This window comes from Bos indicus, chromosome 10 (genome assembly GCF_029378745.1).
Source record: "Bos indicus isolate NIAB-ARS_2022 breed Sahiwal x Tharparkar chromosome 10, NIAB-ARS_B.indTharparkar_mat_pri_1.0, whole genome shotgun sequence".
NCBI classification, from domain to species: Eukaryota; Metazoa; Chordata; class Mammalia; order Artiodactyla; family Bovidae; genus Bos; species Bos indicus.
In genome coordinates, this window is record NC_091769.1 from 61,007,246 (window position 1) to 61,030,957 (window position 23,712).

Below are 23,712 nucleotides of genomic sequence, written 5' to 3' on the forward strand. Positions count from 1 at the left end.
GGAACATGCTACTCGGAATGTCCAGCTGGCCTCAGCCTCCAGAACGGCCAGCTCGCGTTGGATTTCCGCCAGCTCAGGCCGCCTGCGATCACTCCGCCCACTGCCCCTGTGGACCTCCGCCCCCTTCTTTCCCTTCCGCGCTCCGCCATTTCCGACTACGCCTCTAGCTCATTTGGGCCCTCCTCGGCTTCCGTCCCAGATGATCCCTCCCCGAGGCTGCCGCTGCCCCCTCCTCCCGGAGCTGGGGCCGCCTCCTCGGCCAGTGGCGTAGCCGGACTCTGCGTCGCGGCCAGCTAGATAGGGGCGGAGGTCCGGAGCCCGGTCTCGACCCGAGCGGGGGGCCATGGAGAAAGCGGCCCGAGGCACTCTTCACACCGACTAACGCGGGCCCGTTGCGGCTGCAGGCGCCATGGACCGAGCCCCCGCAGACCAGGTACGCGGGCTTGAGCCAGGCCGGTCGGGCCGGGAGCTGGGGGTCGCGGCCGCGGCTTCCTCCCGAGCGGGCCCTGGTCTCCGAGCGTGGGCCCGGACGGCCGGAGCCCTCGGGTTCCTGCTGGCGCAGACCTCCTTTCCCCGGGATCCTGGCGGCGCCCCTCTTCTGCATTGTTTCAGATGCTGTCTCGAGCTTGGAGGCTTTTCCAGCTCTGATTTCCCCCGGGCTGGGGATTTGCTTTTGGCCGCCCTGACTTGTTTGGTGAAAGGGGCCAGAAGATTCCCAAGTTGTCCGTTCTTTCCCGAGAGAGGGTTTATAACTTCACCAAATACTAACCCCCCTCCCCCTTCCCTTCAGTTCTGGAATGTGTTTTTAAGGTGGAAAGGCTTCTCGCTTAGAAAAACTGTCAGGGAATGTGATAACTACAGATGATGGAGGGGTTATGGGCTTTTTAAGACCTACGTTCCCTTGAGCGAAGCATTGTTTTTGCAGTGGTTTTATGGAGGTGTTCCTTTTTAGATATGAAATACTGCGGTTTCCCTTTGCCCTTCTAGCCAGTTATTTTGCCCCCCCCCCCCCAAATAATAGTGTTTTTGAAACATCGATTTTATATTTTAAAGGTGTAGGACCCGAAGGACGAGTTGATTTCCGAGCCCGTTTTCGTATTCACGAAGTCCCATTAATGTTTCAGTTGCATCAAATTATTGATTATCCAAGCTAGTAGGTGCTGGGAGGCTGGGATGGTGACAGTGTTTAAAAAAAAGGGAAAAAATCTAAAATAATAGTTTTCTTCCCTCCAAAAAGTTTCAGTATTTTCCATTCTGAGATCTGTATGAAGGGATTTAATTTGATGAAATCGAAGTTTACTCACTGTCCATTCCCCCTCTTCAGTTGAAGGCCTTGCCCAGTAATGAACTCGGCAAATAGATAAAGGAAAAAGATTAGGGGTTAGCCCGATGACTTTACAAATGGATAATTAACACCTGAATAACGAGACAAGATTTCCCAAATTCTTGTATTTGTATATATGTAGCTGGTATATTTATGTGTATATATGTAGCTAGTCAGAGGGAGTTCAGATTTTGAAATAGGTCTCTTTCAGCAGACAGCAGCTTCCTGGTTGTGGATATTTGTTTTGTTTTTTTCTTTTTTTTTTTTTCCTTTGTATAAAAATCTTTATTTAAAAAAAGCTTGTGTGAATATGACTGAAAACACAAGCGAGTTTTACGAAACAGTTTGTGCATTTACCAAAGCAAAACTGATGGGGACCCCTTGACAAATTAATTCAGGCTTTCCTGTGACCCAAGGTATTTTATATGTCCCCTATATCCAGTTTAATGAAAAATAATTTTCCAAGATACCTATCAAAAAACACCCGAAATTTCAAAGCCTGAGAAGTGAATAAGAAATTTTCTTGAATGATTTTCCAGTACGTGTGTCACTAATGAAAGGGTTAAACATTTTGTTTCTTCACTGGGATGACAGAACTGTAACTAGTAATGCTGTCATGTATATACTTATGGTTCCATGTATATATATATATATATACTTATGGTTCCTTTCATCCCAGAGGAAATGTAATTAACTATTTAGATGGTAACTTTTAGCATAGTTATTTGTATGTAATTATCTTGACAGCAAGTGCTATGAGCAAATTCTTTAGAGAGCCTCTTTGTCTTTCATCCCGTTTCTTTCCAGAGTTCACAACCTATTAAAATTTTGTAGAAATTTAAGCTTCAGAAAGAAACATAAACGTAGGTTTTCTGTTGAAGAATTTTTTTTTTTTTCTCTCCAGTACCTCCTACCTCTTCCCTTAGCCTAATCCTAGGGGATTATGAGAGAATAATTTGAATCAATTGCTCTTTCCCCCACACATACACTCACAGAAAGCTGAGATCCCCAAAAGTGATGCTGCTTTGCCTAGTTCATGCTGTAAGCAGTTAATTCAGGGGTCCATGGATGACCTGGAAGGAGTCTCCTTCATTTTAAATTAGCACTTTTCTGATGGCAAAACTCCATTATTTTCATTATATTCTCATATTCATCATTGAAAAAAGGCACAGAACTATTAACTTAATGATAGATGAGGGGCTGGAACTGAGATCTGTCCACTGTGTGGAGTTCTTGATTGCTTTCACTATACCACTGAGTAATGTAATGGCTTTTCCAAGTTATTTGGAATGTACTTTTATATTTTTACTAAATGAATTTAATAAGTAAAAGTCATTAAAAACAGATGCCACATGTGCTGAATTTCCGTTTTTCTCTCAAAACATTTATTTTAAACCAGTGTTGGTTTATATTCAGAATTTCTGGGAATGTCTACAGCGTTAAAACTTATAATATTATAGTGGTTGACTATTCATAGAAGTTTGATTTTTAAAGACTAGTACTAATACAGACTTTCTGCATTTTGTCTTAAATCCTTGGAGTATTGCACAAGTGTAACTTAAAAAATATCTAAGCGTGTTTTGCCTGAAGACATTCATGTTGTAGTTCTTGGAATTATGTCTTGTTTTTATATATATATATATGTATAAAATCTTTGTATAAAAGGATAAATTCTGTGTGTGTTGATCAAGATAATAAAAAGCAAGTTACTGGGAATACATGCTAGCTAGTAATCTTAACTGTAGTAATGACTATTTGAAAAAATGTTATAACCATAAGAGAATCTCAGGAGTAACCTCTTTTAGCAAGACTGTTTTAAATCAAAATGAGTAGCTTATTTTAATTGCCAGAGGTAGTTCTGAGAAAGGATGCTGCTTAGTATAGTGCATTAAAAAAAAAAATCTGTTTATTTAGCTGTGCCGGATCTTAGGTGTTTTTTTTTCCCCTGTCCTTAAAGGGGAAAAAAAAAAACTGATATAAAGGGATGTGAAGACTAAATAATGGAGTTTGTTTATAAAGTTTTTGTATTTCTATTTTTAGGACATTTAGGACAGTGTTTTGAGATTTAAAAAAAAAAATAAACAGTGGCTTTAGAAGTGACAGAACACTTGAGGTTGACAGTCTCTTTTGTATTATCAAATAATTTAAACTCGGGCTTAGTTTTTAGTACATTAATGTTAGATGAGTTCTTTTAAAGTAATTTGCAAAATTATTGATCACTAATGCCTTTAATTCTTAGAAAACCAGATGTGTGATAAGTGTATATGGTTTCATGCAAAGAACTGTTTACCAATTAAGGTATAATATTATCTGGGTTATAATTTTTTCTTTAAATAATTATAAATGTCAAATAGAGTCAGCACTGCAAACTAAATGTATTCTAAATAAGTTACTCTAAAGTTTTTTATTCAGTAATACTTAGAGTTAGCTTTTATAGATCTAAGTAAGCTATTGCCTTAACATTTTAAAAATGCTTTTGTAATCAAAAAGAAAGTAAATAATGCTCATTTAGTGAAAATATCATTTGGAAATTTAAAAAGGCATTTTTTTCCCCTAAGCTTTTAAGTCAAAGGGGACTTTAAAAGTGCAATTAAAAAAATTTTAAAACATAATAAAATACTGCATATTAAAATGTATGGGATGTGGCTGAAGCTATACTCTGAGGCAAAGGCATAGTCATAAATGTTTTCGCTGTTCAGCATTTTAAAAGGAAGTTAAAAATTAAGCATCCAAGGAAAGAAGTGGGGGTGGGGGGAGAACTCCTCAAAGAAAGAAAGAAAATTCCAAACACTAGTATTAAATTTAGAAAGTTAGGTTTTAAAAAAGTACCATCAGAGTTTAACAAGATTAAATGTGGTCCATTTTAAGAAAAGAGGGAAAATGTATGAATAGGAAAGCAAGTAGGCAGAGTCTAAGTTAAATGCTTTGATTTTTCTCTTCAGTATTTTCTAAAGTCTTGCAAAACTTGATATGTATAACTACTGATTTATTTAGTCAAGTGGCTTACTTTCAGTAAAAGACGTTCCAGAAAACAATAAAGCCAGCAGGTATTTCTTAAGCACATTTTCCTTCAGAAGACATTTATTTTATCTTTGGTCATGATATATAAAACATCTTAGTGTTTGATACATCCTATTTACCTTAATATAGCAAGAACGTGGAGGGTTTCCATAGTCTTATTTGTTCTGTGGGTGTGTAGTACGTACTGACATTTCACTGTGGGAGCATGCTTTATTATGTTCTACTTCAGTTTTGATTTTAAGTGGGTGTCATTTTTCTATTGCTTTCTGGGGAAATTGTTTGTACTCTTCTGAAAGTTCCATCTCAGAGGAATTTAGTCTGCATTTTCTGTTGATGTGTGCTTCATACTAGTGTGGTGCTCTCTTCAGTGCATGAGCTCAGTGTGTATTTGTTAAATTATACAGGCTCTCAGTGATCTGAATGCATTTGTTTAATAAACTTTTAAATAAGGTTTCTACAGTTTCTTGTTCAAAACAGGTTTCTGGGATTATGATTTTTCATTAACTTGGAAAATTCTGAAGTAATTTCTGAAAGATAAAGGTAATTTTACAGTACAGTGTCTTTTTTTTTTTTTTTTTTTCCTTTTTTTTTAGCAAATAGCAGTACAGGAGTAGATTTTGTTCTGTTTAGACTTCTTCCATTATTTTATTTTCTTTAAGGAGACAAAAATTTCTTAATGGTCATGGCATAAATAGACTAAACAGAAATACAAACTGAGGAGTATCATTGTATGAAGTAACTAGTTAATTTTTTCATAACATTTTGTTGTCTACTATGTAAGACATTTTTTCCTTTAATTTCTATATTAATGAAATAACTGCCAAAATCTGTTGCTTGCTTAACATATTATCTGTATGACTTTTATTATGTGAAATTTTAAAAAATATTTTGCCATATGAACATTACTTTTCAGGCCTGAGGACAGCTGAGGCTGCATTTTGATGTATGATGCTGAAGGCCCCAAAGTCACGACAAACAACTTTTAAAACCATAGGGAGTTGTAACTGTGGGAGAAAGTTTGCCAGTCTGTTCCTACTAGTGACATCTTCTGTTTGTGCAGCTGTTGACTACAGCAGCTTCTCTTTTTTGGTAAAAACAAAGGATCATTTCAGTGTTTGTGAGTTTTATTGTTGAATGCCAATATCTAGAATTGCACTTAGAATAGAAGCCAATACAGACTTAAATTTTTGGGGACATATACGGTGTATATGTACAGATATTAGTTATAAATTATGCATGACACTTTTTGAGTAGTGGTTACTTAAATTCACAAAACATATAAAGAACAGATGAGACTAGGTATTAAAAACTTGTTGCAAAACAAAACAAAAAACTTTTTTTTTGTTTTTGGCTAGTCTGGTGGTTTGTGGGGTATTTGTTTCCTCACCAGGGATTGAACCCGTGCCCCCTGCAGTGGAAGTGGAATCCTAAACACTACACTGTTGGGAAAGAGCAAGGATATGAATTTGTTGTTACAAAGTAATTTATGAATTGGTATTATTTGGGGGTATCAGGAAAAGTTATTTTTAAATTGCCTTATTTCTTTATATTAGTATTCTTAGTTTTTTTTCATATGGGACTGAGAATTTAATATAACCATATACCTTGAATTAGAAGAAAAAATTCAAATGTCTTCTAGCCCAGATTTATAAAGCTGTTCAGGATTCTCATACGTTCAAAGGTTGATATTTTAGACCTTAAGTTTTGAGTCCTAATAACTATCATAGTGAAAATCACCGACCTATATACTATTAACATTTGTTTTTGCCTCCTATGTTGGAATTCAAGAAACCAACTCACACATTATTTATGAGTATAATTATGTTATCTATTTCAGATTTGGTCAGTAGTATAAAAGTAGACATCAAAGTTACATCAGGTGGGGAGGAAGGATATTGAATTGATACTGCTGTATAGTTCAGATTTCTTCCCTAGACATGTGTTTTCAAATGTTCACAATGAACTGTTTTTGAACAGTTTGAAAAAAGGCTGTATATTCAGCACATATATTTAGCATGTCAAGTCTTTTCTTTAGATTTTTTTGGATTTTCTACTACTTTTGTGAGACACATGCATGAAATTTATTCAGAGAAATATGCCTTGATGGGAGCTTCTAATAAATGCCATCCCAGTGGGGAAAAAGTTCTGGTTAGATCTATTGCTTTCACGTAGTTGATTTGAGTTGTTGAAATATTGGGTTGCATTCCACTCACTGGTTTTGCAAAGTGTTTATCTTTTAATATTGTTATGTTTGTGGGTTTTTCCCCCCAAGTCACCTTGAGATGTTTGTAGTTTTTTAACATTCTCCTTTTACAGAATGTGCCTATAGATTATTTTATACTAAAATCTTAAAAATTTTAGTTAAATATAGCAAACACAGAAAGAAAAATGCACAAAACCAGTGTACAGCTAAATGAGTTATTGGATGAAGACCTTGTGTCACCCATGTTAGGATACAGGATTTTGTTGGGTGCCTCAGAAGCTCTGCCAGGTGCCTCTTCCCAATCACAGCTTCCTCTTTCCTGAGAGTAATTCCTATCCTGACGTTCATGGCTCTTCTTTACTTTTCTTTATAGTTTTGTCCCCAATTTGTGCATCCTTAGTATGGTACTTTACTATGTTTAAACCTCTATAGATTTATAAGAGAAGATAAAAATAAACTAACATGGAGCACAAATTCTGGATTACCTTATTTCCTCGGTTTGTTTGCTGGAAAGCTGAAGTGCTCACTTTTTTCTCAATTTAACTGTGAAGCCAAAGTTTTTCTCCCTTGTGCTAAGTTGTTTTTTTCATTTATTGTAGACATTATCCTTCCTTTTAATTTAACCATACTAATCTAATTTCCTGCAATGGACAGAAATAAACTTTTTTAGGCTATTCAAACAAATATAGAGTAGTTATCCTTCAGAACTCTGTTCAGTGATTTTTTTCCACTAACAAAATTAACTTAAAACACAATGTTTTGTCTGAAGAGCGAGTTTGTTTTTTGTTTTGTTTTGTTTTTTTACTACCAGCTTTATTTTTGGATTCCAAGGTATGACTTCCTTGTACTCTTGATTGTTTTAACAGCTTTGGTTATGTAAGAAATGACTTCATTGAAATGTAGTAACCTTTGATAAAGTTTTTATCCAGTTGATGGCTTTGTCTAAATAACATAATCAGATTAAAATTTTAAAATGTGACCTTGCTCTTCTTTTGAATGTTTTGTGAATACTGAGAAGACTGTCTCTTTTATTGTTTTATTGTTGTGAATTTGTATTATTTAAGTTTTTGCTTGTTTGTTAGTAATGTGTTTCACTTTCTCTTTGAAGAATGTCAAGCTGTCAGCTGAGGTAGAACCATTTATTCCCCAGAAGAAGAATCCTGATACATTTATGATCCCTATGGCACTCCCAAATGATAATGGAAATGTTTCTGGTGTAGAACCAACTCCAATTCCCAGCTACCTGATTACCTGTTATCCATTCGTGCAAGAAAACCAGTCCAATAGGTAATTTGTTTATTATTATTTTCTTTTGGTGGGGGAAGAAAGGGGTAGGGAAATGTAGAAGTTTGCAAAGCACACGTCTTAACTTTTTCCTTTTGTAACTTTTAAGTATTAACTATTTCTCTACTTTCTAAGAGGAGTAAATGAAACCAAATGATGTAGAAATTTAAAAATTGTTGGCATGGATTATTATTATTTTCTCATTCTTTCTAAGAGAAAATGGAATTCTTTGTATCTCCTATAATAAGTTATTGAAATTTTTTTGAAATAAACTGACTCAACGGGAGGAAGGAATTATTCAGAAAGAGGTGAACAGAAAACCTTTTTTTGAGGATAGGCATATAATCCTAATTGCCAAGACAGTCTGTTCTAAGAAGACTATATCAAGGGATGGCCCTTAACTTTGAAGCTTCTGTGGCCAGTTAGCTTATTGTATCTTTAGACTCTGTAGTTTAAATTTAGTTTCTGTGCTATGGTCACAGAGTGATTTAGCAAAATGCTTACTGTGTGACCTAGTGGTTAGGGTGTGTCTTGTGATAGTCCTGATAGCCTTTCTAACCCTGCTTAGACTGTCTGAATGATTAGCACTTCATTGGTGTAGTTCATTTTATTGCTGTATGAAAGTACTTTCAGCATGTTTCATATTATATCACACATTAAAATTGTACTTCTAGCACTGTAGGATAAATGGATGAGGTAGCTGGACTCTAGCCTTTGCCCAGCCACCCCTGAGGGCTAAGGCAAGTCAATATTTCTACACATGTTTAACCATTGTGTCACACTAGTGTGTTCAGGCACATTCTTTGAGAAATTCTGGATAGATGAGATATATGGTCAGTAAATTACTCTCTCAGGTATTAAATATTCAAGTTAATACTCTAGAACTCTTTAATAGTTTGGGGGATTAGGCACAGTAGAAGCTAAAGGATTCTGTTCAATTGAGTTAAGGGAAATAGATTTAAGGACTATATCTGATAGATAAGAGTGCCTGATGAACTATGGACGGAGGTTCGTGACACCGTACAGGAGACAGGGATCAAGACCATCCCATGGAAAAGAAATGCAAAAAAACAAAATGGCTGTCTGGGGAGGCCTTACAAATAGCTGTGAAGAGAAGAGAAGCTAAAAGCAAAGGAGAAAAGGAAGGATCTAAGCATTTGAATGCAGAGTTCCAAAGAATAGCAAGAAGAGATAAGAAAGCCTTCTTCAGCGATCGATGCAAAGAAATAGAGGAAAACAACAGAATGGGTGATCTCTTCCATAGAGATCTCTTCAAGAAAATTAGAGATACCAAGGGAACATTTCATGCAAAGATGGGCTCGATAAAGGACAGAAATGGTATGGACCTGACAGAAGCAGAAGGTATTAAGAAGAGGTGGCAAGAATACACAGAACTATACAAAAAAGATCTTCACAACCCAGATAATCACGATGGTGTGATCACTGACCTAGAGCCAGACATCCTGGAATGTGAAGTCAAGTGGGCCTTAGAAAGCATCACTATGAACAAAGCTAGTGGAGGTGATGGAATTCCAGTTGAGCTATTCCAAATCCTGAAAGATGATGCTGTGAAAGTGCTTCACTCAATATGCCAGCAAATTTGGAAAACTCAGCAGTGGCCACAGGACTGGAAAAGGTCAGTTTTCATTCTAATCCCAAAGAAAGGCAATGCCAAAGAACGCTCAAACTACCGCACAATTGCACTCATCTCACACGCTAGTAAAGTAATGCTCAAAATTCTCCAAGCCAGTCTTCAGCAGTATGTGAACCATGAACTTCCTGATGTTCAAGCTGGTTTTAGAAAAGGTAGAGGAACCAGAGATCAAATTGCCAACATTTGCTGGATCATGGAAAAAGCAAGAGAGTTCCAGAAAAACATCTATTTCTGCTTTATTGACTATGCCATAGCCTTTGACTGTGTGGATCACAATAAACTGTGGAAAATTCTGAAAGAGATGGGAATACCAGAGCACCTGACCTGCCTCTTGAGAAACCTATATGCAGGTCAGGAAGCAACAGTTAGAACAGGACCTGGAACAACAGACTGGTTCCAAATAGGAAAAGGAGTACGTCAAGACTGTATATTGTCAACCTGCTTATTTAACTTGTATGCAGAGTACATCATGAGAAACGCTGGGCTGGAAGAATCACAAGCTGGAATCAAGATTGCCAAGAGAAATATCAATAATCTCAGATGTGCAGATGACACCACCCTTATGGCAGAAAGTGAAGAGGAACTCAAAAGCCTCTTGATGAAAGTGAAAGGGGAGAGTGAAAAAGTTGGCTTAAAGCTCAGCATTCAGAAAATGAAGATCATGGCATCCAGTCCCATCACTTCATGGGAAATAGATGGGGAAACAGCGGAAACAGTGTCAGACTGTATTTTTTTGGGCTCCAGAATCACTGCAGATGGTGATCACAGCCATGAAATTAAAAGATGCTTACTCCTTGGAAGAAAAGTTATGACCAACCTAGATAGCATATTCAAAAGCAGAGACATTACTTTGCCAACAAAGGTTTGTCTAGTCAAGGCTATGGTTTTTCCTGTGGTCATGTATGGATGTGAGAGTTGGACTATGAAGAAAGTTGAACGCAGAAGAATTGATGCTTTTGAACTGTGATGTTGGAGAAGACTCTTGAGAGTCCCTTGGACTGCAAGGAGATCCAACCAGTCCATTCTGAAGGAGCTCAGCCCTGGGATTTCTTTGGAAGGAATGATGCTGAAGCTGAAACTCCAGTACTTTGGCCACCTCATGCGAAGAGTTGACTCATTGGAAAAGACTCTGATGCTGGGAAGGACTGGGGGCAAGAGGAGAAGGGGACGACAGAGGATGAGGTGCTGGATGGCATCACTGACTCGATGGACATGAGTCTGAGTGAACTCTGGGAGTTGGTGATGGACAGGGAGGCCTGGCATGCTGCGATTCATGGGATCGCAAAGAGTCGGACACGGCTGAGTGACTGAACTGAACTGAATATTACATTAAGAATCTTTGACCTATATTGGACTATGCTTGAAGTAATTTATAAACTAAAAATACTATTGCAGTGTTTGACAGAGTGGCTAAGTGTACAGTATAATTTTAACTTTTCTTATCTTACCAAATAATCTTTGAGAATTCATGAGTAGGCCAGCCATCAGATTATTTGAAAATATTTTTAGAATTACGGCAGGGAACATTTTTCCCTTGTGCTTTGTCAAGGAATAGTAAGGAAAAGCTCTCTCATCCAGCTCTGTATGACCTCTTAGTCATCAGCGGCAACTGTCTGCAAGGAGGACTGATGAGATGGGAAGGACTGGTGCTTTATAGGAAGGCATCACACTAGAAGAACTCTAATGCTGGAGATAAGATGGCACTGAACAAGCTTGCCTTTTTCTTTTCTTTCTCTTGGACCTCTGGCGCCTGCTTCCATTGTCAAGAAGGGGAGCCAGGGAAAGAGCTGGACTTGGCCAAGTGGTTAGGGGAATATTGGAGAGGAGTAGGAGGCCCTTGGCCTGAACTAAAGAATGGAGGTGGAATAATCAAGTCACCTACTGTAAAGACCACCTTATACAATGATCACGTTACCCTGCTTTTTGCAGAGGGCTGTTACAGTTAGTTACTGCCATTGAATGGGAACTTTGGACTGCCATTACTGGCAGATTCAGCAGATAGGTGTTTAACTTTTAGGCAGAAATATTGTGAGGCTGAGGGAGAGAGCTACAAATAAGAATACTCTGTACATTTTAAATTTTGAAATGCAGTAAACTGTCAGGTTAAATTTCTTTGTGTGTGTGTGTGTGTGTGTACACACTCAGTCGTGTCTAACTCTTTGTGACCCTTTAGACTGTAGCCCACCAGGCTCCTGTGTCCATGAGACTTTCACGCAAGACTACTGGAGTGGGTTGCCATTTCCTACTCCAGGGGATCTTCCTGACCCAGAGATCAAACCCACAGCTCTTGGATCTCCTACACTGCAGGCGGATTCTTTACCGCTGAGCCATCAGGGAAGCCCGAATTCCTTTATACTGTCAATTAAAATTGTTATTACACATACGTAAAAACTAATTATAGCAAGGAAATTGATAAAAAATGATCTCTTTTTCAGAATTATTATGAGGCTACAGTTGGCACTAGTGGTAAAGAACCTGCCTGCTAATGCAGGAGACTTCAGAGTTGCAGGTTCGATCCCTGAGTTGGGAAGATCCCCTGGAGGAGGGCACGGCAACCCACTCCAGTATTTTTGCCTAGAGAATCCCATGGACAGAGAAGCCTGACAGGCTATGGTCCATAGGGTCACAAAGAGTCAGATACAATGGAAGCAACCTAGCACATTTTATACTGTTATTTTCTTTTATTAAAATAAGTTGAAAATTTGCTTTGTATTATTTTCAGACATGCATGTCAATAGATTTGTTCTTTTTTGATTTGGTTTTACAGACAGTTTCCATTATATAACAATGATATACGATGGCAACAGCCGAATCCAAACCCTGCTGGACCGTACCTTGCTTACCCCATTATATCTGCTCAGCCACCTGTTTCTACAGAGTATACATATTATCAGCTGATGCCAGCACCATGTGCACAAGTCATGGGTTTCTATCATCCTTTCCCTGCACCTTACTCCAACACTTTTCAGGCTGCAAATACTGTCAATACTATAACCACAGAATGCACTGAGCGTCCAAATCACCTTGGACAGGTCTTCCCATTGTCTGGCCATCGAAACAGAAATAGTAATAGAGGACCAGTGGTACCAAAAGTAAGTGACCACATTTGATTGGCTTTTGTGTTGGATATTTCTGTTGTTAGTGTAAGTAATTTGCTACTTGTATCGATTAGCCTTTACTACTGAGTTTTACTTTTTAAAAAACAGTTAAGGATGTAGCATTTTAAAAATAACTTTTCCATTACTTTTGTTCCTCATTCTTTAAATGGTGATAGGATTAACAGTCATTTTCAAGTTAGAGAGTTTATATAAGCATAATGTACAAATATTTACAAATTATTTTAATTTAGTGATAAAAATTGCATAGTGACACAGTTTTAGTAAGGGATTAGTTTGGCTCCTTTCCTAGCAGTGTTAAGTGGCTAATGTACATCTAATGTACATCAATCTTCAGAAATAAGCAAGAGATATTATGGAAAAGAATATTGAATTAAGTCTCTTCAACTTCATTGTTTTCTATTCTGTCAATTTTTAGTAGGAACAGCACTTTGTTTTTTAGAGAGTGCTTTATTATATGAACACAGGGTCTCCTAGGGCTAAAGAAAATTAAAGATAAATGTGCGAAATGACTTTGTCAACACCAGCCTTTTGACTAAGTTAAAAAAAAAGACACAAAGGCCTTGAAATCACAGAAGAGTTTTAAGGTTAATTCTAGGTGTCTGTTTATTAAGTAAAATATTATTTTTCTATTGAAGCCATAGTGTCAAAGCAAATAAGAAAAACCAGATTTCTTCTTAGCTTCTTTTAGAAGAAGCTTCTTTCAGATTAGCTTCTTTTGAGCTAATGGAAAGCAGAGTGATTAAATGCCTTTTACGTCTGTTATTGTCAAGGAGTTCATGCTTTCCTAGATTCCATTAGCCCAGCCTCTTCGGTGAAAAGTCTGTGATGTCTTCTGGCATACTTTTTTCAGGTTAAAATACAAACAAGCTGTAGAAGTTGCTTTGAAAAGCTTATTAGTTTTTGTCCGTGGAAACTTTCTGGGTCAAGGGAAATCCTTTTGGGATATCTGGGAATGAAAAGAAATAAGTATTGGAAATAGACAATAGTATATAACTTTCAAGTATTTAAGTAACATGATTTCTCAGAGTACATTTCCAGCACTTTAAGAAGTTATCTAAGGAGTTAAATTTGGAGTTCTTTTGTATAAATTGCTATTAAATGATGGATACTCGTATTTTTAAAAAATGAAGGAAAGGATCAGCTTTTTAATATTTTCTTTTTAAATTCTAAAGCAGAAATTTCTTTTGTACTTCATTGCTCTCATGAAAAAATTGAGCTTTTGGATAAGTTACCACCCTTTTTACTGATACTGCCTTTTTAAATAAAAATTTATAACCCCTTGATGTGGTTATACTCTTATTATTTTTTATTAAGAAAATTTAAAATGCAAATGACAATTAAAATGAATATATCTCATTAATTATAATAGTATTAATGGTTATTTGAAAAGTAGTATATAAATGTGTATATAATACATTATATAGCCTCCTATGATTAGCTGTAGATAATTTAATGAAATCCTAACACAGTAACCCTGTTTCCTCATGGATTGAGAGTCACTCATTTGTAGCCTCATTTAAGTATATTTTTAAAGGATGTATTGATATATTTTATAATGTTTATTAGTACATTGAATAAGATTTTAATTTTTTTTTACTTCAATCAGCAACAACTTACACAACAGCACATAAAAAGCAAAAGACCACTGGTGAAAAATGTAGCTATTCAGAAAGAGACAAGTGCAGCAGGTCCTGATAATCGATCAAAAATTGTGCTACTGGTAGATGCTTCACAGCAAACTGGTAAGGCAAGATTTTTCTTATGTATATACATCATAGATTTAAAAATATTTTTTATTTTATTGAAATATAGTTGATTTACAGTATTGTGTTAATGTCTGCTGTATAGCAGTGATTTCATTTATACATACATATACAGTACATTCTTTTTCATTTTCTTTTCCATTATGGTTTATCATAGGATATTGAACACAGTTTTCTGTCCTCTACAGTAGGGCTTTGTTGTTTGTCCATTCTATATATAACAGTTTGCATCTGCTAATCCCAAACTCCCAATTCACCCCTCCCCCAGCACTGCCCCCGCCCCCAACACACTTCGGCAACCTCAAGTTTGTTCTCTGTATCTGTTGTCATGCATTGACTTTGTAATTGTAGACTCTACCACTTTTTAGGATTTTGGACTTTCAGTCTTCTGTTTATCCCGCCACTTTGTGAAATTCTTTAGGAAAGATGAAACAGTCCCATGTTCTTAAAGTTCTTTCAACTTGGGTGCTGGCTTATATAGTTTTGAGCAGGATTTGAGGTTTCCTTATCCCCTTTCAGTAGTGAAGCAGTTCAGAAATCAGAGATGGAATTTTGAAGACATTATAGAAATTTGAGGGACTCATTTTGGTAGAAGTTAGAATTGTACATATTTTATTTTTCATATGTTTTTTAATAACTAGATTAAAATCCCTTTTAAAACATTCTATAAATATCTTTATAGAAGAACTTATCAAGTTTCGTGTACCATATTTTAGCATAAGATCTGAACCAGACCTATTAGTGGTAACATGTATCCTCAAACAAGTAAAAATTTTGGGCTAGTTGTATATCATTTTGTTAAAAGTTTTTGGAGGACTATGTAAACATTAAAGTAAAAAGCTTTATCCTGACAAGAGGTAACAGTTAATAAGTAGTTTTAAAATTCTCACTGTTTTCCAGTTATATGTGAAATTTCATTTTGTAGCCCGGATAATTAGCTTAATAGCTATAGAGTAGATAGCTGTCTTCTCTCACTCATTGTCATTTAAAAATCCTTATTAATGATTCAGGACTAGATCTGTTCAAAGACATGTTTGCTTTTTACCCTTTACAGTTTTTACAAAAGTGCTGTCTGGCTTGAAATGAATTAGATGAATTACACACTTTCTTTCATTTGTACTGTATCTTTTTTGTTGGGCATCCGTTCATTTATCCTTTGACAATTCCTTAGGTTCATTAGGAGTAAGAAAGTATCTGGGAATCAGTCAAAAAACAGCTTGCTGATAGTACAATCATTGTATGGTTTGTAGGGCATAAAGTGATAAGATTAACAGACTGACGAATGCTTGGAATGGTTTATGATAAAGAGCCATAAGGTAATATATGACAAACTTCTGTATGTTTTGGTTGTTCCTAGACACAGTGACCCATTTCTACATGCTTTGAACCCTAAGAACTACTTTAAAAATTTGTTCTAACGTCTTTGGTTTGCTCATTAAGTGACTACAAAGACAACCTTCTGAATCTCAAGAATTAGAAAGTGGAAAGATGAAGATATAATTTGAGTAGAAGATTATACCTTCTATCAGTATTCTTATTCTTCAGGTTGTTCTTAATTTATCAGGATGAATTGATGTCAGTTATAGGTAGAATGCAAATTATGGTTTAAGGAATTTGTAATACATTTTTACTCTTGAACACAAGCTTGTATTATTTAAAAGAATTTAGTAAGATGGCTAGGTATAAAATAATACACAGAAGTTAATTATAAGTGTGTTACCAACAATCAGCCTTCCCTGGTGGCTCAGACGGTAAAGCGTCTGCCTACAATGCGGGAGACCTGGGTTCGATTCCTGGGTTGGGAAGATCCCCTGGAGAAGGAAATGGCAACCCACTCCAGTATTCTTGTCTGGAAAATCCCATGGACGGAGGAGCTTGGTTGGCTACTGTCCATGGGGTTGCAAAGAGTCAGACACGACTGAGCGACTTCACTATCACTACCACCAACAATCAGAATTTAAGAAAATATATCATTTACAATAGCAACAAAAATACAGTTTCTGGGATAAACCTGACAAAGTATAAGACATTTATACTGAAAACTAACTTTATTATAGGACATTTTAAAAAAACCTAAATCGCTCATTCAGGATGATTTGATGTTGCAAGTGGCATTTTTCCCTTTGTTAATCTACATATTCAGTGCATTTCTGATCAAAATTCCAATGGGGATTTTTGGAGAACTTGACAAACTAATTTCTAAAATAAAAGAGCACTGATCTGAAAAGAGCCACTACTTCCCTGGAAAAGAACATTTCCTCTTGGGAATTTCCTGGTGGGTCAGTGGCTAGAACTCTGCTTCTGCTTTGGGGAGCATGAGTTCAGTCCCTGGTTAGGGAATTAAGATCTCACATGCCACATGATATGGCTAAAAAAATAAAAATTAAAAAAAATTTTTTTAATTAAAAGCATTTTTAAAAAGTATTAAAAGAATTTTTTTTCTAGATAGCAAGACCTACTAAGCCATTTATTTTTTATAGGCTTATATAAAAATATATAAAATACAGTATACAAAGATTAAACAGAACAGAGTCCCAGAAACAGACCCGTATATGTGAAAACATATACAAGGAAAATGACAGAGACAGCATTACAGACCCTTAACATATACATCATGCAAATCTTATGTTTTTAATTGTTATTAATTGATTGATTAATTTTTATATCATGCAAATCTGTTCCAGATGGATTAAGGACTTAAATGAGAAAACCTCATGTAGAAGAAAATATAGGCAGATATCTTTATGATTGCATGGAGAAAACTTTATAAAATTATGAATTTCTACTTATCAAGAGTGAATGAAGGGGCTTCCCTGGTGGTTCACTGGTAAAGAATCTGCCTGCCAATGTAGGAAACTCAAGTTCAGTCCCTTGTCCAGGAACATCCTGCATGGCACAGAGCAACTAAGCCTGTGCCACAACTTTTGAGCCTGTGCTCTAGAGCCTAGAAATGCAACCACTGAGGCCACGAGCCACAGCTACTGAAGCCTGCACGCCCTAGAGCCTGTGCTCCGCAACAAGACAAGCTGCTGCAGTGAAGTTTGAGCACTGCAACTGCAGAGCAGCTCCCAGTAGCCACCTCTAGAGAAAGCACACACGTGCAGCAGCAAAGACTTAGCACAGCCAAAAGGAAAAAAAAAAGAGTGAATGAAGGAACAAGTCATAAATCTTGGAAAGGATTTTACCATGTATGTAACTGACAAAGGATTAGTATGAGGACATAGGAAGAATTCGTAAGAATCAGTAAGAAAATGATCTCACCTTGCACTCAGGGCCCCTGGAATGCAGTGCTGCCAGGGGGCTGAAACACTTTGGCAGAACTATAGGAATCTTTGTTTTGACCCAGTTGGCCTACTGAGGACAGTGTATCCAAATGGAATCTCCTCCCAGAAAGAAAAGGAACTGTTTGATTAAAGGTGTGTATACTGCAGCAGCACACAGAAAACCACTGAAAACTTCTCAATGTCCAGTAACAGGCAACAAGTCCAAAGAGGTGCCCAGGACATCCACTCAGTGAACTAATATGGAACCTTCATATATTATAATTAACAAAGAACATATATATAATTAAACAGCACAACTGAAAATTATATTGATTCTGTATAAAAGTTATATATAGAAAAATTGTGATTGTGAAAAAAAGGGTTGTGGGGAAAATTATGTAGTAAAAGGAATTTTAGTGGTGTGCTGGGTTGGGAGGAGTTGGTAAGAGGTCTTGTTTTTTAAAATGCCTTGTAATTACAATTTGTGAAATACAAAAATGAGAAATAGGCAACTTAGTAGAAAAATAGACAGAAATCAATCCAAAAGTAAAACTAACAAGTATTTCACAGAGGGGAAAACATACATGGCTATTCTCAACCTCATTATTAAGCAGGAAAATGCAAATTAAAATCTGCAATGAGCCATCTTTTTATACCCAGCAATTGGGAGAAATTACAGCCTAGAGGACAGTGTCTAGTATTTGGTGAATATGTGCACCAGCGGGGTTATTTATATCCTGCTCTTAGAGTGCAAACTGTTTGAACCACCTTTGAAAAATGATTCGGCATTACCAAGTAAAGTTGAACATTACATGTAACCCCTAAGCCGACCGATATTTACCTTAGAGAAACCTTCATGTGCACACATACATACTCTTACATCTATATAAGAATGTTTACAGAAGTACTGTTGTTGAGAGCAAAACCCTAGAACAACCCAAGTGTCCCATCAGTGATACAGAGGACAGAGGCACTCTGGTATATTCATACACAGGCATTCTAGATTTCAGTGACCTTAATGAATTACAGCCACAGGCACCAGAATCTCAAAACCAATCAACATTTGAGGGAGAGAGCAGCGTCAGGGGGAAGCAAGTCACAGAAGAATGTGGACATGTGATTCCATTTTTATAAAGGTAGAATTGCAAAAGTACATAGTGTATGTTTTGGAAATACAGAAGTCCACAGTAAATCTATTTTAAAAAGTGAAGGAGTGATAAACTCAATTCCGAATAGCCCCTGAGGGAGGAAGAGAATAAAGTGGTGGAGGAAGCATGCAGTGGACTTCAAAGGATTGGTGATGTTTAAACGGATGATAGTGGTTTGTTTTAATTATATAATATTAAATACACAAATAGTTATGCAGATACTCGCTTCATAATAAATACATGTTATAAAGCAACTTGTCAGGAGCATCTTCTGCCCATCTTTTCAAAAAGTTTCACACCTGTTTTCTTTGTTTACAAAGTTAGACATTGTTCTTTCCTTACAATTTTAATGATAATTTAAAAGAATTGGTCAGCTTGTTCCTCAAGAGGAGTTGTCACACTTTCCTTGCCTTACAGATTTCCCATCAGACATCGCAAACAAATCTCTCTCCGAGAGCTCTGCCGCAATGCTCTGGAAGGCCAAAGGCAGGAGGAGAAGAGCCTCCCACCCGACTGCCGAGTCCTCTAGTGAGCAGGGAGCTAGTGAGGCTGACATTGACAGCGACAGTGGCTACTGCAGCCCCAAACACAGCACCAGCCAGCAGCCTGCTGCCGGGGGGTCGAGAAACCCCGATGCTGGCTCCGTCAGCGTATGTGACGCTTCTTTATCTTCTCACCTGTCATCTGTGTCAGTTCTTTGTGTCTTCGCCTAAAGCTGAAGTATCTATTTTCATTAATAGTTCTATAATATGATGGTTAAAAATATGTTTTGTATGTGTTACTATTAATATAAAAATACTTATGGAGAAGTATTTTTCTAAGATTATAATAAGCGTGCTTCACAGTAGATGGAATTGTGAAATGTTTTACAAGGTATATGGTGTTTACTCTTAAGCAGAAAATAATTGTTTTTTTTTGTTTGTTTCTATTTTTAGCATGTGGACTCATCTATATGTGCAGGTACTTACTTTCTGCATAGTGTTTTTGCTCTATTTTCTTCTCCGTCCATGTCACAGTTTTGCTTTTAAGCATGAAGTTTGCTGATGCTGCAAAAAAAAAAATTAGAAGTCTTCCAAAGAAATGCAAGTTAATTTGAAAGTATGGTTTTGTTGATGAAGTTGGGAAAATGTCAGCTGGAGGTATTCTGCAAGTTGACACTTAACATTACCAAGAACTGGAATGCCACTTAAAGTTTATGGAAATTTTCCAGTGTTACATTTAGAATGACTGAGTTTCAACACATGATGTTAGGGGGCACTTTAGGTTTTGGTATCTTTATAATTAAATTATATTTTAAAATCTCATTTATTATAGGTGGTGTAAATTGGTCTAATGTAACTTGCCAGGCAACTCAGAAAAAACCTTGGATGGAAAAAAATCAGACATTTTCTAGAGGTGGAAGGCAGACTGAACAAAGAAATAATTCACAGGTAATTTGGATTAGGTTGGAGAAATAGGTGTGAGAAGAATTATTATAAATTGTGGCTTTGAAGAGCAGTGTCCTTAATTTTTGGCATGCATGTTGTGTTTAACATGGTAATCTGTAACTTTGAAGTGGTTTAGGGAATAAAACTATTATTTAAATAATGAAACAGAATAGTAACATGTTGAATAGATGGGATATATATTGTACCATTTTCTACTTTTCTCTATTTAAGAAATGTATTTGGATATTTTATAAGTTAAAAAGAATACAGTCCTGCTTCATCTTCTGTGACTTTTTCCTATCTATATAAAAAAACATAAAGCATATTAATGCCTTAAATATTGATTTTTTTTAGACCTTCAGGACTGCAGCCTTGTCCATGTCTTTACTTGACTGTAAACACCACAAACCATGCTTGGTGCTTGTTGTAGTACCACAGTGATGGCAGCCTCGTGCTATAATGTGGCCAGACTGGGTAGCTTCCTGGGTTTAGGGAGCAAGATTTAGCTAAAGTACAGCAGAGCAAGTTATATACAGCCACAGGCTTCCAATAACTATCTTCCTGCATTGGTTGTGTCTGAAATCAGGGAGGCGTTGGTTGGTCAGTATTTTTCCTTTTTAAATTTTTAGATAGCATTCCTGGATTTCTTAAATCTTGTTAATGGGAATTAAAGTTACCATATGAGTAGATCTAGATGAACTGAAATAGAAGTAAGTTAATAATGGATCGAATAAACCGAATTCTTGCCTGTGCCTTTGCCTCCCTGAAATGAAGTTCCCTAGCATTAATTACGCTGTCAGGAAAACAAGGAGAATAGTGCCCTCTTCCCTACAGTTATTGCAGAAACGAGTCATTGTTGTTTGTGGCAGGCTTGTGAAGCAGTCTAGCTTTATTTGATCAAAAAGAGCTGAAACAAGAATTGTTTATATAGATTAGATAAACAAAATCTGTGGAATGTTTGGTCAAGTACTAAAATTTTATCTGGAAGTTGTAACTGCTAGACCTGCCAAGCTTGCAGTCTCTGCATTGGTGCTTTTGGTATCAGTAGTCCACTAGAGAGGAAATGATACTGACACAGAAAAATATTTTACCTCTGCCTCTAAGCTACTGAGAAGACAAAACAAAATTACGGAACTGCGTAAACATTTGTTTATTTTGTATCTCTTCATTCCAAAAGAACTGGAGCCAGATGTTGAACAGTGTGTTTTCTTTTCTACTTCTGAGGCTTTGTTGTACTTTTCTTAAGTGTGCAGTTGTTTGCTTTTTTGATAGGCAGAATCTTTTTTCTTTTAAGTCAAAATATTTTCCCTTTGCAATTTCTGATTGTTTTAAGGCTTAAAAAGCCTTTTAGAAATGTATGGACGTGAGTCTGAATGAACTCCGGGAGTTGGTGATGGACAGGGAGGCCTGGCATGCTGCGATTCATGGGGTCGCAGAGTCGGACACGACTGAGCGACTGAACTGAACTGAACTGAAATATTCATTTGTATTTTCTGCTACTTTTTTACAGTGTAATGTTTTCAAAACTTTTATCCAAGGTTTTCTTTTGAAGTGTGGTACAACCTGATGTCAGTTTTCACAGTAGTTAACCAGTTATCTTAATGTTGTAATATATTAATTTTTTTCTGATTTACTCTTTTAGTCACCTGCTAATCTCTTATGTTTTAGGTTCTGTTTTTGAGCTTTTTCCCCATTTATTATTAGATTTGTACACCTGTACCATGTGGTTTTAACTACTGAACAGTGAAATGATTTTTTACTACTTTTACCAGCGTCTTTAACATTTGAAACAGCAGGTTTTTCCCTATACTCTGCTGTAGCCTTAATTGTAAATGATAGAGTCTAAAAATTTAAGTTTTATTTTTTGAATAAAATAAAAATGGTTTTATTTTGTGAATAGGTTGAAAAAAATGTGTGAAAAAGGTTATACAACAGTCTCATTTGCATCCTGTCTCCACATGTTTTCTCCCCGTACCTGTACCTGTGTATTTGCCCAGAGTTTCTCCATGTCCTTATAAGTAAAAATATAAGTATGTATCTCAAGTTTTATTCATTCTGTTCTGTGCTCTGTTCACATCTTTTAACAAAGTAGATAGATATTTTGTTAGAGATATTGCTGTATTATACCAATTTTCTACAATCTTTTTTAAAAGACAAAAGTAGAGAAATATTAATACTTCCCAAGTTATTCTGAGGCCAGCATTACTCTCATACTGAAACCAGATGAAAGAAAACTGCTGACTAATACAAAGTATCCCTTGGTACCAGTTATATTCATTTCTAGGTTTTGAATATGGAGGATATTATCTAAATCTGTTTGATTGTTTTTTTTTTTCCCCTGAGTTTTGGATAGTGTGTAGCTGGAGTTCTAAAAGCTTGAATAGAATTCTTGAACAGTGAGATACCTGTAGTGTGAATCAACTTTTAATTGTACTTCTGCCTAATGTGCTGAACTGGGACTAACTCATACCACAAGTAAGGAAGAGAGTTTAGAATAATCAGAAATGATTGAACAGACTTTTAGAGCACCTTGAAACAATAGAAGCTTTAATTAATATGCAGACTGGATAGAAAGTATGGTTTAACTAAGCCCTTTTGGGCCTTTAAAATTTAATTTATGTGAGTAATCCATAAATACATGTTTGTTGTGGAAATTGAAAATATACAGAAATATATGGAATAAAGAGTTGTGATTTCCCTTCATTTAAAAAAAAAAAAAAAAAGAAAGCACAGTCTCAAAAAAAAAGAAAAAAAAAAAAAAGAGATATTGCTGTATTATTTACTCAGAGGGTTTCTGCACTTTTTTTTTTTTTTTTTAAATGCAACTCCTAATGTTGTTGGGGCTTCCTTTGTAGCTCAGTTGGGAAAGAATCTGCCTGCAATGCAGGAGACCTGGGTTCGATTCCTGGGTTGGGAAGATCCCCTGGAGAAGGAAATGGCAACCCACTCCAGTATTCTTGTCTGGAAAATCTCATGGACAGAGGAGCCTGGCTGGCTACAGTCCATGGGGTCACAGAGTCAGACACGACTTAGCGACTAAACCACCACCACCACCACATGTTGATGCATCCTTGTTATTTTCGGAGTCCTGTTGATGGACACTTTAATTGTTTATAAACTATTGCTATTGTAGATATGCTACAGTGCTATTTTGAAATCTGTGTGTAGAGCAGTAGAATATATTCCTGGATAAGTATTGCTGAGTGAAAAGGTGAAATCACCTCTGTTATTTGGTAGATATCACCAGATTGTGCCAGTTTGCATTCTTAACAGTCATGTGGAGAGTGCTTATTTCCATAGAGCCTCAGAAACCATGTGTTTTCAAGATTCTGGATTTGTGCCAGTTAGGAGAAATAGTGTATTCATGTAGTTGAGCATCTTTCCATATGTTTAAGGACCATTTGTACTTTTCTGTGAACTTATGTTCTTTGCCCATTTATTGTGTTTTGACCTTTTTCTCTGTTTTTGTACATTTTTAAATCAGTTTGATCAGGCTGTTACCAAAT

At 36.4% G+C, this 23,712-nt stretch overlaps 1 protein-coding gene across 1 annotated transcript in view; it reads left to right on the forward strand.

Moving 5' to 3' along the window:
• Window positions 1-221: 221 nt before the first annotated feature.
• The window catches only part of SECISBP2L (SECIS binding protein 2 like), a 60,755-nt gene continuing 37,264 nt past the window's right edge, over window positions 222-23,712 (forward strand). The window contains exons 1-7 of the mRNA XM_070797584.1: window positions 222-433; window positions 7,657-7,835; window positions 12,254-12,578; window positions 14,212-14,347; window positions 19,197-19,429; window positions 19,715-19,739; window positions 20,094-20,209. Coding sequence (XP_070653685.1) covers window positions 410-433; window positions 7,657-7,835; window positions 12,254-12,578; window positions 14,212-14,347; window positions 19,197-19,429; window positions 19,715-19,739; window positions 20,094-20,209 — 1,038 coding nt within the window. The 5' untranslated portion in view covers window positions 222-409. The remainder of the gene's footprint in view (window positions 434-7,656; window positions 7,836-12,253; window positions 12,579-14,211; window positions 14,348-19,196; window positions 19,430-19,714; window positions 19,740-20,093; window positions 20,210-23,712) is intronic.